Source organism: Entelurus aequoreus, linkage group LG13 (genome assembly GCF_033978785.1).
Source record: "Entelurus aequoreus isolate RoL-2023_Sb linkage group LG13, RoL_Eaeq_v1.1, whole genome shotgun sequence".
Classification (NCBI taxonomy): Eukaryota; Metazoa; Chordata; class Actinopteri; order Syngnathiformes; family Syngnathidae; genus Entelurus; species Entelurus aequoreus.
The window spans coordinates 27,854,060-27,869,848 of NC_084743.1; the positions used below are offsets into that span (position 1 = coordinate 27,854,060).

At 38.5% G+C, this 15,789-nt stretch overlaps 1 protein-coding gene across 1 annotated transcript in view; it reads right to left on the bottom strand.

The window, feature by feature from the left end:
* Window positions 1-15,789, bottom strand: part of LOC133663276 (low-density lipoprotein receptor-related protein 1B-like) — an 872,326-nt gene that overhangs the window by 283,177 nt on the left and 573,360 nt on the right. The window contains 3 exon segments of the mRNA XM_062067630.1: window positions 7,740-7,871; window positions 10,952-11,077; window positions 14,588-14,728. Coding sequence (XP_061923614.1) covers window positions 7,740-7,871; window positions 10,952-11,077; window positions 14,588-14,728 — 399 coding nt within the window.

A 15,789-nucleotide genomic window follows, 5' to 3' on the forward strand; every position in this document is an offset into this window, starting at 1 on the left:
GGTGCAGAAACACAAAAGAAGAATCCCTGTGGGATGCAGAAACTGGCAGAGGAATTTTCCGTGCAACGTTCATATTGTTGTTACTCAGCCAGCGTTTGTGGGTCTGATGGACCAGTTGCATTTTGTGGCTTTTAATGCCTCACAATCAAACATTTGTATGTTAAAATACTGAACACATGTTTATTGGGATAAGGTAAACATCTGTTCAGTATTTTAACATAAAAGTGTTTGATTGTGAGGCATTAAAAGCCACAAAATGCAACGGGTCCATCAAACACTTTTATGTTAAAATACTGAACAGAGGTTTACCTTATCCCAATAAACATCTGTTCAGTATTTTAACATAAAAGTGTTTGATTGTGAAGCATTAAAAGCCACAAAATGCAACTTGTCCATCAGACCCACAAACGCTGGCTGAGTAACAACAATATGAACATTACACAAGGGTCAAACAAAACTTGGTTGCGACATGTACTTCCTTTATTTAGTCAAGTTTAATGTCCTCTTGGCGCAGCGTCAGAGCGAGAACCTCAGCCACCTTCAGACTTTTTTTGAGGTGGACAAAGTAGCATATCAGATCGTTATTTTGTTTAATTTATCGAAATACAAGCTCAACTCCTTTTATAATTATCTTGAAATAACTTTCGGAGATTGATTCACTGTGTTGGACCACATCCATGTGACGTTACTGACGCCTCGTGACTAGTCAGTATTACATTACTGCATATTATTTGTTTATTTCTCTTAAAATTATGCCATAGATTCGCCTGATTGTCGACTACGCCATAATCTCAAAAATCAGATTCGACAATGAAAAACTTTAGTTTGAAGCCAGCTCAAGTGCTCACAGACTCCAGCATATTGTAGGCAGAGTGTACTTTGCATGGAATGTCCGTAGTCATCAGAGCTTCCATATCCGTGCGCACTGCCACATTGTAGTTTTTTGTAAATGTGTTCGCAAAACAATACGTTTCTCACAACCCCTGCGTGTTGTTTACATTGTTCTGCCATAGCGCCCTACTCCCTACCTGCTCATTTTGCAAAGCATTGAACTGAAGAAACGGTTGGTGGTTTGCATGGCCATTAGAAGTCCGCGCACAGCGGAGCTAATTGGAGCTCCTCTATTTCGCCCATAAAATCCAATAAATAACCATTCAAAAACCGCCAACAATACTCCATTTAAATTTTGTGATTTGGATATTAACCAAGTATTAGTGATATTTTTATTATAAGCGCTAACACAGACAAACTATTTATATTGGCACCGTGATCACTACCGTGTGTCCATATGTTTACAACATCGAGTGGTCTACTATTCTTACGATTCCTTACTCTCTGTAAATTTATAGTAGGTCATAAATAATCAATTTTATCAGGACAGAAGAAGTCTGAGTAGGTATTCCGACAAGTTGGTAAACTTTGACAGCCATTTAAGACCTGAAAATGGCAAGAAGGACATGTTTCTTCATGAGGTTTATGAGACATTTGTAATCTAAATGGGAATATATTAACATCTTAACAGTCGGCATCCTAATGACAGCAGACCTTGTGCAGTAAGTGATGTTTTATTATGTTTGTCGACTTTCCTAAAATCTGCAGCGAGTAATAATTAGTGATGAATAATAAAAAGCAAACGTGATGCAATTTAGAAATTAATGATGAATGATGAAAATACGTACAGTAAATATTAGATGTTATCATAAATGTGCCCATTACTACATTACATTTATACTTACATTACATTCAAGGTTTCTGTGGTTTATCCGTTATACAGCGCTCAATACCGGGAACCTGCGAAACAGGCTTGTAGGGATGATATAGCCTCTTGTGTTTTTTCCTGACCTAACGTATATACTTACATTATGTATATAAAACCTCAAAGGAGGTGTTTGGATGTTTCTTAAGGGATTTGTAGGCGAAATTGCGCGGCTCCCATAGGCTCAATTGTAAGCAGACTTTTGATTGCAAAAAAAAAAACAGAAAACGTCTGTCGTCATATCTTTCATAATGATTGTGAATGATAGGCAAAATTGCAGTTCCCCTTCAAAGGAGACCTATTATGCAAAACAAACTTTTATTACCTATTGGTACCTGTTTTTGCGTATTTATGATCTGCATAAGTCCCGAAAATGTGAAATGTAACCTTGTTAGCATGGCATTGATATTTGTAAAACAATCTTGCCTCCCTTCATATTTTCTCCAAACGAGCCATTTGTGACGTTTTTCCTACAGGTGATGTCAACGGATATCTCCATATATGGTAAAGTTTTACCCGAAAAGCTTTGCGCGAGATCCTTCCCTCACTCTATGTTGTGCACATGCATCCTTCGCTGTTGCCATTTCTAAAACAAGGTAATGTATAGTTTGAACTTAAAGGCCTACTGAAACCCACTATTACCGACCACGCAGTCTGATAGTTTATATATCAATGATGAAATCTTAACATTGCAACACATGCCAATACGGCCGGGTTAACTTATAAAGTGCAATTTTAAATTTCCCGGCAAACTTCCGGCTGAAAACGTTTCGATATGATGACGTTAGCGCGTGACGTCAACGGTTGAAGCGGAAGTATTCGGAGCCCATTGAACCCAATACAAAAGCTCTGTTTTCATCTCAAAATTCCACAGTATTCTGGACATCTGTGTTGGTGAATCTTTTGCAATTTGTTTAATGAACAATGGAGACTGCAAAGAAGAAAGTTGTAGGTGGGATCGGTGTATTAGTGGCGGACTACAGCAACACAACCAGGAGGACTTTGAGATGGATACCAGACGCGCTAGCCGCCGACCTCACCTTGACTTCCTCCGTCTCCGGGCCGCCGACCGCATCGGTGATCGGGTGAAGTTCTTCGTCGCACCGTCGATCGCTGGAACGCAGGTGAACACAGGTCGTGATGAGCAGATGAGAGCTGGCGTAGGTGCAGAGCTGATGTTTTTAGCATAGCTCTGTCGAGGTTCCGTAGCTAAGTTAGCTTCAATGGCGTCGTTAGCAACAGCATTGCTAAGCTTCGCCAAGCTGGAAGGCATTAACCGTGTAGTTAGATATCCAGAGTTTGGTAGTATTGTTGATCTTCCTTCTATCCTTCCAGTCAGGGGCCTATTTCTTTTGTTTCTTCCTGCATTTAAGCACGATGCTTTCACGCTAGCTCCGTAGCTAAAGTGCTTCACCGATGTATTGTCGTGGAGATAAAAGTCACTGTGAATGTCCATTTCGCGTTCTCGACTCTCATTTTCAAGAGGATATAGTATCCGAGGTGGTTTAAAATACAAATCCGTGATCCACAATAGAAAAAGGAGAAAATGTGGAATCCAATGAACCTTAGTACCAAATTTACGGTCAGAGCGAAAAAAGATACGTCCTGCACTGCACTGTAATCCTTCACTCTAACGTTCCTCATCCACAAATCTTTCATCCTCGCTCAAATTAATGGGGTAATCGTCGCTTTCTCGATCCGAATCTCTCTCGCTGCATTGTAAACAATGGGGAAATGTGAGCAGCCCTTCCTCCTCTGACGTCATGCTACTTCCGGTATAGGCAAGGCTTTTTTTTATCAGCGACCAAAAGTTGCGAACTTTATCGTCGTTGTTCTATACTAAATCCTTTTAGCAAAAAATATGGCAATATCGCAAAATGATCAAGTATGACACATAGAATGGATCTGCTATCCCCGTTTAAATTTAAAAAATTCATTTCAGTAGGCCTTTAATCTGTCATTAAACTTGATATGTAAGCTCTAAAAACTACCTAGCTGACAGGGAGAAGACGCAGTCAAAGTGGAGGCACGTAAATAAGACCACCCACAAAAAGGTGCATCCTGAAGAGACGATCATAAAGCAACCTGAAAATGGTCTGTGAAAATATTATGTGCAAAATTTCAAGCAAAAACACGATTAGATGATAAGTAGACCACAATGATTTGTTTTAAATGTAGAAAGAAAATAATTATATGATCCTTTCAAGGTAGGGTCTCAAACTCACGGCCCATATTTTGTTGCCCTCGATTAAATTAATAGTTTAGTGTAATTGTGGCCCACACACGTTTGGCGGCTAGTAGTTAGATTTTATGGCAATCCATTTAAATCAAGTTTGAGAGCCCTGTTCTAAGGTATTTGTTATGTTCTATAATAAACAGTTGTTTGTAGTGGAAAACTCTAATTTACTATAGAGTATATGACACCATACAGTAACATTTGTCATGGCGTGCAACACTTAACACCATTGTCATGTCAAAGTAAAACAAAAAACAACTGTATACCAGAACAATCCTAAACAATGATGATGGTAAAGTAAAAATTATTACCAATTTAAATTCTGCCCCTTCCAGTACTACTTCCTTTGCAGTGTATTTTATCTGCAGGCAATCTACCTTATTCAGTCCTTGCTATGATATACATGTCTTCTTTTTTATTGGACCAACACACAGTATAGCCGGAAAGCAATAAATAGCCACATTATGTGCTTCAGTGTTCAGTTCATTTGTAATATCCTTTGTATAGCTCTAGTAATCATTTACATACTGTGCATGGGAGCACGTGCAACCTATAGCATCTGTCTTTGCAGAACATCTATCATTTCTACCATCTATATTTTAGAGGCGAGCTGCGATGTAAGAAATCACAGCACACGCTATTTGCTTATTGCTTAGCCATACACGTCGCAGTTCCTTGATGCGATATCTTGGGAATTGCTTCGTATGAGAATTGTTTCAGAGGCTCGCTGTTATTCATGCTCAGGCTTACCTGTAATGTTATGTGATTACGCCTTCTGCTATGATGCATGAGCCCCCAGACCATTATTCAAAAGATTTTGACAAGTGTAACTAATCAGACCGATATGTTGACCTGTTTGTTTTAAAGCGCAGAGGTTCGACGGAATAAAGACATGCGATAAAGACAGCGTTTTAACGTAACAAAACAATATAACCAACATTCGAAAGGAAACATATTAGCATGAAAGGAAATTACATTCGACCTTTTGAGCACAAGAGACTCTACTTGGAACACATTTTGTTCGGTGATTCAGAACTACAGTACCCTTCAAGGTCTTATATGGTGACATTAATAAAAAGGCACCAAATAGAGCAGGGGTGTCAAACATGCGGGCCTGATTCGAACAGGTTTTATCCGGCCCACAGGATGAGTTTGCTAAGTATAAAAATGAGCGGACATTTTGGAGCGAAAGAAACTGCTGTTCTAAATGTGTCCACTAGATGTCGCAATTTCAATTATTTGTATCTTTGTAGATTATGCTAAATATGTCAAAAAAAAAAAAAAAAAAAAAAAACACATGTTAGTGCACCAATCGAGGAAAATGAGCAAACTACATAAATAACAACCTGTAATTTGATTTTGATATTAATGTTTTTTAACTTGATGGATTTAAAATTAACACCAATGAGTTGACTGATGAATATTATCACATAATTTATTCAGAAAGTATAAATAACGACAAATAAAGAAAGAATACTAATAACCCCAACATGTAAGTGTAAAAAAAAAAACAACAACATTATTATTTGTACATTTTCAGAATGTGCTTGTTCTATTTTTAAACAAAGAAAACAATCTGAAGTTGTTTTTATTTCTAAGTTATCATGCCATGATTTTACCAGTCTGGAGCAGATTTTTCTCCATGTGGCCCGCGATCTAAAATGAGTTTGACACCCCTGAATTAGAGCTTCTTATTGTATATGTTTACTTATGTGTCTGCTTGGATCATCCAACTGCTTCTTTATCAAATTTACAGGGTGAACATGAATATGTAGAAATTCATTGAAAACAGATACAGCTGCAGTGCATTTGGAAAGTATTCACAGCACTTGACTATTTTTCCACATTTTGTTATGTTATGGCCTTATTCCAAAATGGACATAATTCATGTTTGTCCTAAAATTCTACAGATAATACCCCGACAATGTTTTTAGAAGTTTTTTTTTGCAAATGTATCAAAAATAAAATACAAAAAAAAATAACATGTACATAAGTATTTACAGCCTATCTTCAATACATTGTGGATGCACATTTGGCAGCAATTACAACCTCAAATCTTATGAATACGATGCCACTAGCTTGGTACACCTATCTTTGGACAGTTTCGCCCATTGCTGTTTGCAACACCTCTCAAAGTCCATCAGGTCGGATGGGTAGCGTTGGTTGTCGTCCAGGATGCATTTAACAGTCCCTCTATCCCAGGGGTCGGCAACCTTTACCACTCAAAGAGCCATTTTGGCAAGTTTCACAAATTAAAGAATATAATGGGAGCCACAAAAAACAAAATTAAATTTAAAACGAAAAACACCGCATACAAAGCTTAAATTGCTTTGTGCTATGTTAACCAGGGGTCTCAGACACACGCACCGGCACGCACCTTAAAATGGAAATTTGATGTTAGTGCGGCCCGCGAGTTCTGAATGAATGGCGCTTGATAGCGTCATACTTGCCAATCCTCTCATTAATTCCGGGAGACTCCCGAATATCAGGTCGTGATGGCACTGCTTTTGGCGCCCTCTACAGTCTGCCCAAACAGTGTACCTGTTCGACCACATGTAGAATGCAGCTTCAGCTTGCTCACGTAAGTGACAGCAAGGCGTACTACTTCAACAGCCACACAGCTTACACTGACGGTAGCCGTACAAAAACAACTTTAACACTGTTACGTTACAAATATGCGCCACACTTTGAACCCACACCAAAAAAGAATGACAAACACATTTCTGGAGAACATCTGCACTGTAACACAACATAAACACAACACAACAAATACCCAGAATCCCATGCAGCCCTAACTCTTCCGCTCAACCGACGCACGGAGGGGGGAGGGTTGATGTGTGGGGGGGTTTGGTGGTAGCAGGGGTGTATAATCTAGACCGGAAGAGTTAGGGCTGCATGGGATTCTGGGTATTGGTTGTGTTGTGTTACACTACCGTCAGTGTAAGCTGTGTGGCTGATGAGTAAGTATGCTTTGCTGTCTCCTATGTGTGCAAGTAAAAGCTACATACAACATGTGGCCGGGCTGGCACGCTGTTTGTAAATGCTGTAGAGGACAATTACTGCGGTGCATTTAGGGCACGCCCTTTATTTAGTAATTAGAGTGAAAATAGGATTATAATTGCCCTTGGAGTTTTCTTAGAGAGGCACTGAGATCCACAAGTCTCCTGGGAAAATCGGGGGGTCGGCAAGTATGCAGCTGAGCCGCATCAGAGTGGTCAAAGAGCCGCATGCGGCTCCGGAGCCGCGGGTTGCCGACCCCTGCTCTATCCTGACTAGTCTCTCAGTTATCCAGCAAGTATGTCTACCAAGTCCCACAATGCATTGCAAAATCACACAGCTTTTTAAACCTTATGTGTCTGTTTGGGTCATCAAAGTGATTTTTATCAATTCCAAAAAAAAATAAAAATGAACACGTAGAAAGTGTCATACTTAATAAATTCATTGAAAACAGATGCTGTTCACAAAATTATTCACAATAATTAAATCAGTTTGTTTTAACATGATTTAAGTCATAATTATGCATATTCTTTACATTGTGGTTCTTCTGTTTTAGTGGAAACACACATTTGTGATGCTGCATTGCATTCTTTTATGTTTGTTATTATGTTTAAAAGCAAAGTTGGCTAACCAAACACTTCATGGTAGCGTTTGGGTAAAGGTCACATCTTAGTATCTTATATTCAAGTAAAAATTGGAAACATTGAATAAATCACTGACAGACAACTCAAGAAAATTAAAGTATCCAACCTGCATGAAAGTCCACACCCACAGCAAACAGTGTGCCTGCAATGGGCATGAGGGCTTCAGTGTTGTCATTTGGGTCCAGTGAAAGTCCTCGTATACCCTCATGGATGGAATACATCAGAAATGAGTCGACGCCTATGATAAACACCAACAAAGACAACATAAATGAATATGTACATTAGAGTAAACCTAAACATTTCCTAAATGGGCCATTACACGGAATCGCTGCCATTTGCGATCTCAGGAAATTAAACGTAGGCTATAAATGCATGATGAAGTTAACAATAAAAAAACATTTTTTACTACGCAAAGTGTCCTGAATATTTTTAAACTACTTTGGACACAGTGAAAATAGCATTTGTTGCTTATCCCCTCTTCCTAAAATCGGACTTGGAACCGTGAAATATAAGAGTTTTAATCCTTCAGAAAGGATATACAAAACCCTAGAACTGGTTCATATTTACGTGCTTTACCTAATCCATAGTCCGACTCCACACACAGACACACTAAATTGATTTTAATGATGTGTGTGCATACGTGCTTTTAATGTAGTCACATACATTATTTGTTTGATGTAGTTAAAACATTTTTTTTATTGTTGAATCACGGTAATGTGCTTTGAATCAACAAACTCACAACAACAAGTCCAGCCACTCAAATGAGTCATCATCTTAGGAACGAGGGATGGGTACCTCTCATATTTAAATTGATAGGGGACCTATTCCCAGTGCCTGGGAATCAATACCAGTACTCAACGGTACCAATTCTTGGTACTTAATTTGTGCGTGTTCAATTAAAAAAAAATAATGGATGGATGTTTATAAAAAAACAAAAAACTATTAACTTTGAACTGTGCTATTCATGATTTCTTACACTTCTGTCTTTCATTGAAAACATTGCATTGTACTGTATTATATAGTAGACCAGGGATCCTCAAATACACTGTTACTGTTCAAACTTGTGTAACGTTACAGTGGCCAAAAATAGTAAATATACTTGTTAAATAAAACCTATGCTTTGTTTTTAATACTTAGGCCTACTACGCTACTAGATTTTAATGTTGGTTTCTATGGTGGTACTTGGAGAGCCAAGTTTTTTTCTGATGTGGTACTTGGTGAAAAAAGTTTGAGATCCCCTGTAGTAGACTTAGTTGCAATTCCAAGATGTTAGATGACAGTAGTTTATAGACTATTAGGTTGAATGTGCCAGTTTTTTCCTTTGTTGAGCCCTACAAAGTGTTTAAAGGCCTACTGAAAGCCACTACTACCGACCACGCAGTCTGATAGTTTATATATCAATGATGAAATCTTAACATTGCAACACATGCCAATACGGCTGGGTTAACTTATAAAGTGTAATTTTAAATTTCCCGCGAAACTTCCGGTTGAAAACGTCTATGTATGATGACGTTTGCGCGTGACGTCAATGGTTGAAACGGAAGTATTCGGACACATTGTATCACAATACAAACAGCTCTGTTTTCATCGCAAAATTCCACAGTATTTTGGACATCTGTGTTGGTGAATCTTTTGCAATTTGTTTAATGAACAATGGAGACTGCAAAGAAGAAAGCTGTAGGTGGGATCTGTGTATTAGCGGCTGGCTGCAGCAACACAACCAGGAGGACTTTGAGGATAGCAGACGCGCTATCCGACGCTAGCCGCCGACCGCATCGATGATCGGGTGAAGTCCTTCATCGCGCCGTCGATCGCTGGAACGCAGGTGAGCACGGATGTTGATGAGCAGATGAGGGCTGGCGTAGGTGGATAGCTAATGTTTTTATCATAGCTCTGACGAGGTCCTGTAGCTAAGTTAGCTTCAATGGCGTCGTTAGCAACAGCATTGCTAGGCTTCGACAGGCGGCACAGCATTAACCGTGTAGTTACAGGTCCAGTGTTTGGTTCGGTGTTTACTGATAGTAGTATTGTTGATCTGCTGTCTATCTTTCCAGTTAGGGGCTTAATTATTTTGTTTCTATCTGCATTTAAGCACGATGCTATCACGTTAGCTCCGTAGCTAAAGTGCTTCGCCGATGTATTGTCGTGGAGATAAAAGTCACTGTGAATGTCCATTTCGCGTTCTCGACGGTCATTTTCAAGAGGATATAGTATCCGAGGTGGTTTAAAATACAAATCCGTGATCCAGAATAGAAAAAGGAGAAAGTGTGGAATCCAATGAGCCCTTTTACCTAAGTTACGGTCAGGGCGAAAAAAGATACGTCCTGCACTGCACTCTAGTCCTTCATTCTCAAGTTCCTCATCCACAAATCTTTCATCCTCGCTCAAATTAATGGGGTAATCGTCGCTTTCTCGGTCCGAATTGCTCTCGCTGCTGGTGTAAACAATGGGGAAATGTGAGGAGCCTTTCAACCTGCAACGTCACGATACTTCCGGTACAGGCAAGGCTTTTTTTTTATCAGCGACCAAAAGTTGCAAACTTTATCGTCTATGTTCTCTACTAAATCCTTTCAGAAAAAATATGGCAATATCGCGAAATGATCAAGTATGACACAAAGAATGGATCTGCTATCTCCGTTAAATTAAAAAAAATCATTTCAGTAGGCCTTTAAATTGTAGGTTTAGAGGTGCTGAAATCACCACGTAGTATTGCTAATGCTAATCGGTAGCATGTCAATGGAAAATTCAATGTAAATTAGTATTGAGATAGCATATTTTGAAAAAAAACAGTGCCCTGTTCTTGCTTTGTTGGGATGGAAAATTGGAACATTACCAAAAAGGTAAAGTCCGCTCTGAGTGCTTGACTGTTTGTCTCCCGGCCAAGTGTTTGAGCCGGTGCCAAGTTGGCAACCAGACGTGACGTCACGTGCAACAACGGTATTGAAATATGACACAATTCGATTTAACGTGAACCTTTATCGAGTAGTACCGACGGACCTCAGTTGGTACTTAAAAAAGTACTGAATTCGGCACTCATGGATTTTAGGAACCTTGTAGAAAATGAAATACATTTGGCAGAGATGGGCCCATACACATTTTGAATAATTCAATATGTCTGTATTCAGATTTAGAGGTAAAAAAATAGATTATACATAGGGTACAACACACAAATGGCACTGATTATGTGGAACAGACACTATTATTTTTTGAGCCATAATTATTTTGATAACAAATGGCAATAAATAATATGTGTATTACTGTTGTAGAAAAAAAATCACTTCATAGCACAACAGCAGTCATTCTAATTGGAAAACTTACCCTCACACGACACGCGATCACTTCTCAGGTTGTATCCAACAGTGCAAGAGCAGCTCCGGGTGCTCTCAGAGGTCGGAAAACAGAGCTGCGAACATCCACCGTTATTTACGTGGCAGAGGTTTCTTCCTGAAAGGTAACCAAACATCAAACAATAATATAAATATCCTTACACTTTCCATCATTGTAACTGAGCTACTGTGTTGAACAATTTCCCTTGTGGATCATTAAAGTTTGTCTAAGTCTAAGTCTAAGTCTATAATTCTGGTAAAGTGGTAAGTGCATAGTTGATATTAGAAAAGCCCAGTTTACGTTAGGGCAATACTATTCAGTACAATACATCATTGCTATCATTACTATCAATACCGTGAGGGTTGAAGCTACGAAGTACGACAGTTTGTTGATTGGTCTACACCAGGGATATTCAACTAAATTGTTTTGGGGGCCACATTTCCAAAAAGCTAAGGATTGAAGAGTCAGACTTCTTCGCTCACTATCATTTTTATTTTCTACATTCTGGAGAACCAGTCTCGTCCACAGTACGCATTTGATTTGGGTCTATTTATTTTGTCAGTTACAGGAGTGCTTTGCTGTTTTGAGGGACCCTCTGCAAAAAATCTAGTCAAAGATCATCTTTATGATGGCACATGAATGTTTTAGGAGTCTGATGCAAAAAAGGCATTCTCTCAAAAGTTTTTTTAAATGAAATCGTTGGCCACCAGTTGAACAGTAAGTAAGTAAGTAAGTACATTTTATTTATAAAGCGCTTTTCTCAGATACAATCACAAAGCGCTGTACAAAACATAGGTAAAGTAAAACAACAATTCAATTACCGTATTTTTCGGAGTATAAGTCGCTCCGGAGTATAAGTCGCACCGGCCCAAAATGCATAATAAAGAAGGAAAATAACATATATAAGTCGCACTGGAGTATAAGTCGCATTTTTGGGGAAATTTATTTGATAAAACCCAACACCAAGAATAGACATTTGAAAGGCAATTTAAAATAAATAAAGAATAGTGAACAACAGGCTGAATAAGTGTACGTTATATGACGCATAAATAACCAACTGAGAACGTGCCTGGTATGTTAACGTAACATATTATGGTAAGAGTCTTTCAAATAACTATAACATATAGAACATGCTATACGTTTACCAAACAATCTGTCACTCCTAATCGCTAAATACGATGAAATCTCATACGTCTAGTCTCTTACGTGAATGAGCTAAATAATATTATTTGATATTTTACGGTAATTTGTTAATAATTTCACACATAAGTCGCTCCTGAGTATAAGTCGCACCCCCGGCCAAACTATGAAAAAAACTGCGACTTATAGTCCGAAAAATACGGTAAAACAACAGTGGCAACATCATAAAAATGATACAAAGTGGATTCAAATTGATAGTTAAAAGGTGCATTAACTAAAAGTTTTACTAAAAAGAGAAGTTTTGAAATGTTTCTTAAAAGTTTCAACACAGTCAAGATCATGGAGGGACTGGTGCAAATTGTTCCTTAGTCTGGGAGCTATAGCCTGGAATGCCAGGTTTGCACGGGTTTTAAAACGAGTTTTGGGGATCTTTAGAAGACCCTGGCCTGAAGACCAGAGGCTGCGCCTTGTAGAGTCGGGGCTTAGCAAGTCAGTGATGTACTTAGGGGCCCCACCGTGCAACGCACGGAATGGCAGGACTCAAATTTTAAATTCAATGCGAAATTTAAACTGGAAGTCAATGAAGACTAGATAAAATGGGGGTGATATGGAGTAGACCAAATAATAAAAAGAGAGGACCTAAAAGTGAAGGTTGAGGAACACCACTTGTATAACTAAAGAAATTGAAGTAAACAAACTACAGCAACACCATAAATCACATTACAAAAATATTGGTAATTGCCAAAAAAGGAGACTTGAAAGACTTAAAGGGGTGCCTTAGGGAACGACTCAGTTATGGAAATCACAAGTCTGGACCCCAGTGTTCTTTGTTTTCTGGCAAGTTTTTAGGAATTTGCTGCAAAAATGTTTGTCTCACAAGTTTTAAACTGAATTTGGGGGCTGGTTTAGTGTCATTCCGAGGGACAAATTTGGCCCCCGGGCCTCCAGTTGTTATCGGCTGTACAAAATGTACTTTACCAAAGAGAAGTGTGGGATACTTCTCTCGTTGCCTTATTTGTTTTTGACTTCATTAAATGGATTTATATTATTATTTGGTGCAGCCGGGCCGGAGCAGGAGGGGGTACAAAGAGAAAAAAAAAGGAAGACAGAGGGGGAAATTGCGGGGACAGGAGGGGGATAAGACAGAGACACAACAACAACGGCAAACACAACAATAACAATAACAACAACAACAACAACAACAACAACAGAACAACATCAGCAAATAGAATATGTACAAACATGATGGTAAACTTGATAGCAAAGAAGCAGTTAGTGAAATAAATATTAATAGTACAGAAATGACAATGAGCATTATTACACTACAAATGGAGCAATGCAAATACCAATAGAAATAGCACTATTGATAATGAATAATAACAATAATTACCTCTATTATCAACAATACAATTGTTTCAAATGCAACAATACATATTTGTAATGATTACTTCAAATACAAAAGAAAGCAGATACATGGAGGGGAAGAAAGAGAAGCCAACTATATTAACCCTGTAGATTGTTATAGTAACGATAGGTTAGGCCTCCAGTAGAGATGTCCGATAATATCGGCCGATAAATGCTTTAAAATGTAATATCGTAAATTGTCGGTATCGTTTTTTTATTATCGGTATCAGGTTTTTTTGTTTTTTTTAAATCAACATAAAAAACACAAGATACACTTACAATTAGTGCGCCAACCCAAACAACCTCCCTCCCCCATTTACACTCATTCACACAAAAGGGTTGTTTATTTCTGTTATTAATATTCTGGTTCCTACATTATATATCAATACAGTCTGCAAGGGATACAGTCCATAAGCACACATGGTTGTGCGTGCTGCTGGTCCACTAGAAGTACTAACCTTTAACAGTTAATTTGACTCATTTTCATTAATTACTAGTTTCTATGAAACTGTTTTTATATTGTTTTACTTTCTTTTTTATTCAAGAAAATGTTTTTAATTTATTTATCTTATTTGATTGTATTAATATTTTAAAAAAGGACCTTATCTTCACCATACCTGGTTGTCCAAATTAGGCATAATAATGTGTTAATTCCACGACTGTATATATCAGTATCGGTTGATATCGGTATCGGTTGATATCTGTATCGGTAATTAAAGAGTTGGACAGTATCGGAATATCGGACATCCCTAGCCTCCAGTTGAATAGCCCTGGTCTACAGAAAGTCATGGTTTCAGCGTGAGGGGAAAAAAAAAGTTAATATGTTCCAAACAGCGAGATGTCAATGAGAAACCACAGATTCCAGATGTCCTCCATATTTATTTGTTTATGTGGAGCTTTATTATTATTTTTTAAATTCATTGGCAGGTTACTCTGTCACGTTGTTTTAATCTGATAATATTGACATACCTGATGCAGTTATTACTAATCCGATATGTATAGGTTTACTGTTCCAAACAGTATTGTGGTGATTTGAACTGAATTGCATCTCTATATGTAAACGCAACTCATATCAGAGCTCACCTTTCTGACCATCCTGATCGTACACCTTCATGTGAACCACCCCGCCAGTCTTGTTTCTCAGAATCACAAAGTTCCGTCCATCCCTCTTGTTGACAGTTCCCAGCTGTGCAGATTCGTCATCTGCCCACCACAGTTTACCGCCTGTAACCAAAATCACTGGGTCATTACAAAACATAATACGAGTCCACGGAAATGTCAATATTGTGTTGTTTTGATATTTCTATTTTGCAGCTGTCAGCCACTTTTATCCCATCAACAGAGGGCATATTTGAACCATGCAGAGTTCTGTGTGAGGAAAGAAATGTTAATATGTCAATTCCACCTTCAAAAATACCCAGAGAAGACAGGACATTTTAGTTTTTATTTGGCTTATAGTTCAGTTGTTTTTTTTTAACTATAAAACTGTCCCAGACAACATTGTGTCAACCTTGGTAAGTAAGTTTGGTTAGTAAAGAGCATAATTGGTTGGTCCATCCATTCATCCACTTTTTGTTAACATTTTTAGCAACCAAAATCAAACATGTTTAGAAATATACACTGCATTGCCAAAAGTATTTGGCTACCCATCCAAATGATCAGAATCAGGTGTCCTAATCACTTGGCACAGGTGTATTAAACCAAGCACTTAGACATGGAGACTGTTTCTACAAACATTTGTGAAATAATGGGCCGCTCTCAGGAGCTCAGTGATTTCCAGCGTGGAATTGTCATAAGATGCCACCTGTGCAACAAATCCAGTCGTGAAATGTCCTCGCTCCTAAATATTCCAAAGTCAACTGTTGGCTATATTATAAGAAAATGGAAGAGTTTGGTGGAGTAGGAATTATGGTGTGGGGTTGTTCTTCAGGAGTTGGGCTTGCCCCCTTAGTTCCAGTGAAAGGAACTTTGAATGCTCCAGGATACCAACACATTTTGGACAATTCCATGCTCCCAACCTTGTGGGAACAGTTTGGAGCGGGCCCCTTCCTCTTCCAACATGACTGTGCACCAGTGTACAAAGCAAGGTCCATAAAGACATGGATGACAGAGTCTGATGTGGATGAACTTGACTGGCCTGGACAGAGTCCTGACCTCAACCCGATAGAACACATTTGGGATTAATTAGAATGGAGACTGAGAGCCAGGCCTTCTCGACCAACATCAGTGTGTGACCTCACCAAAGCGCTTTTGGAAGAATAGTGGAAAATTACTATAAACATACT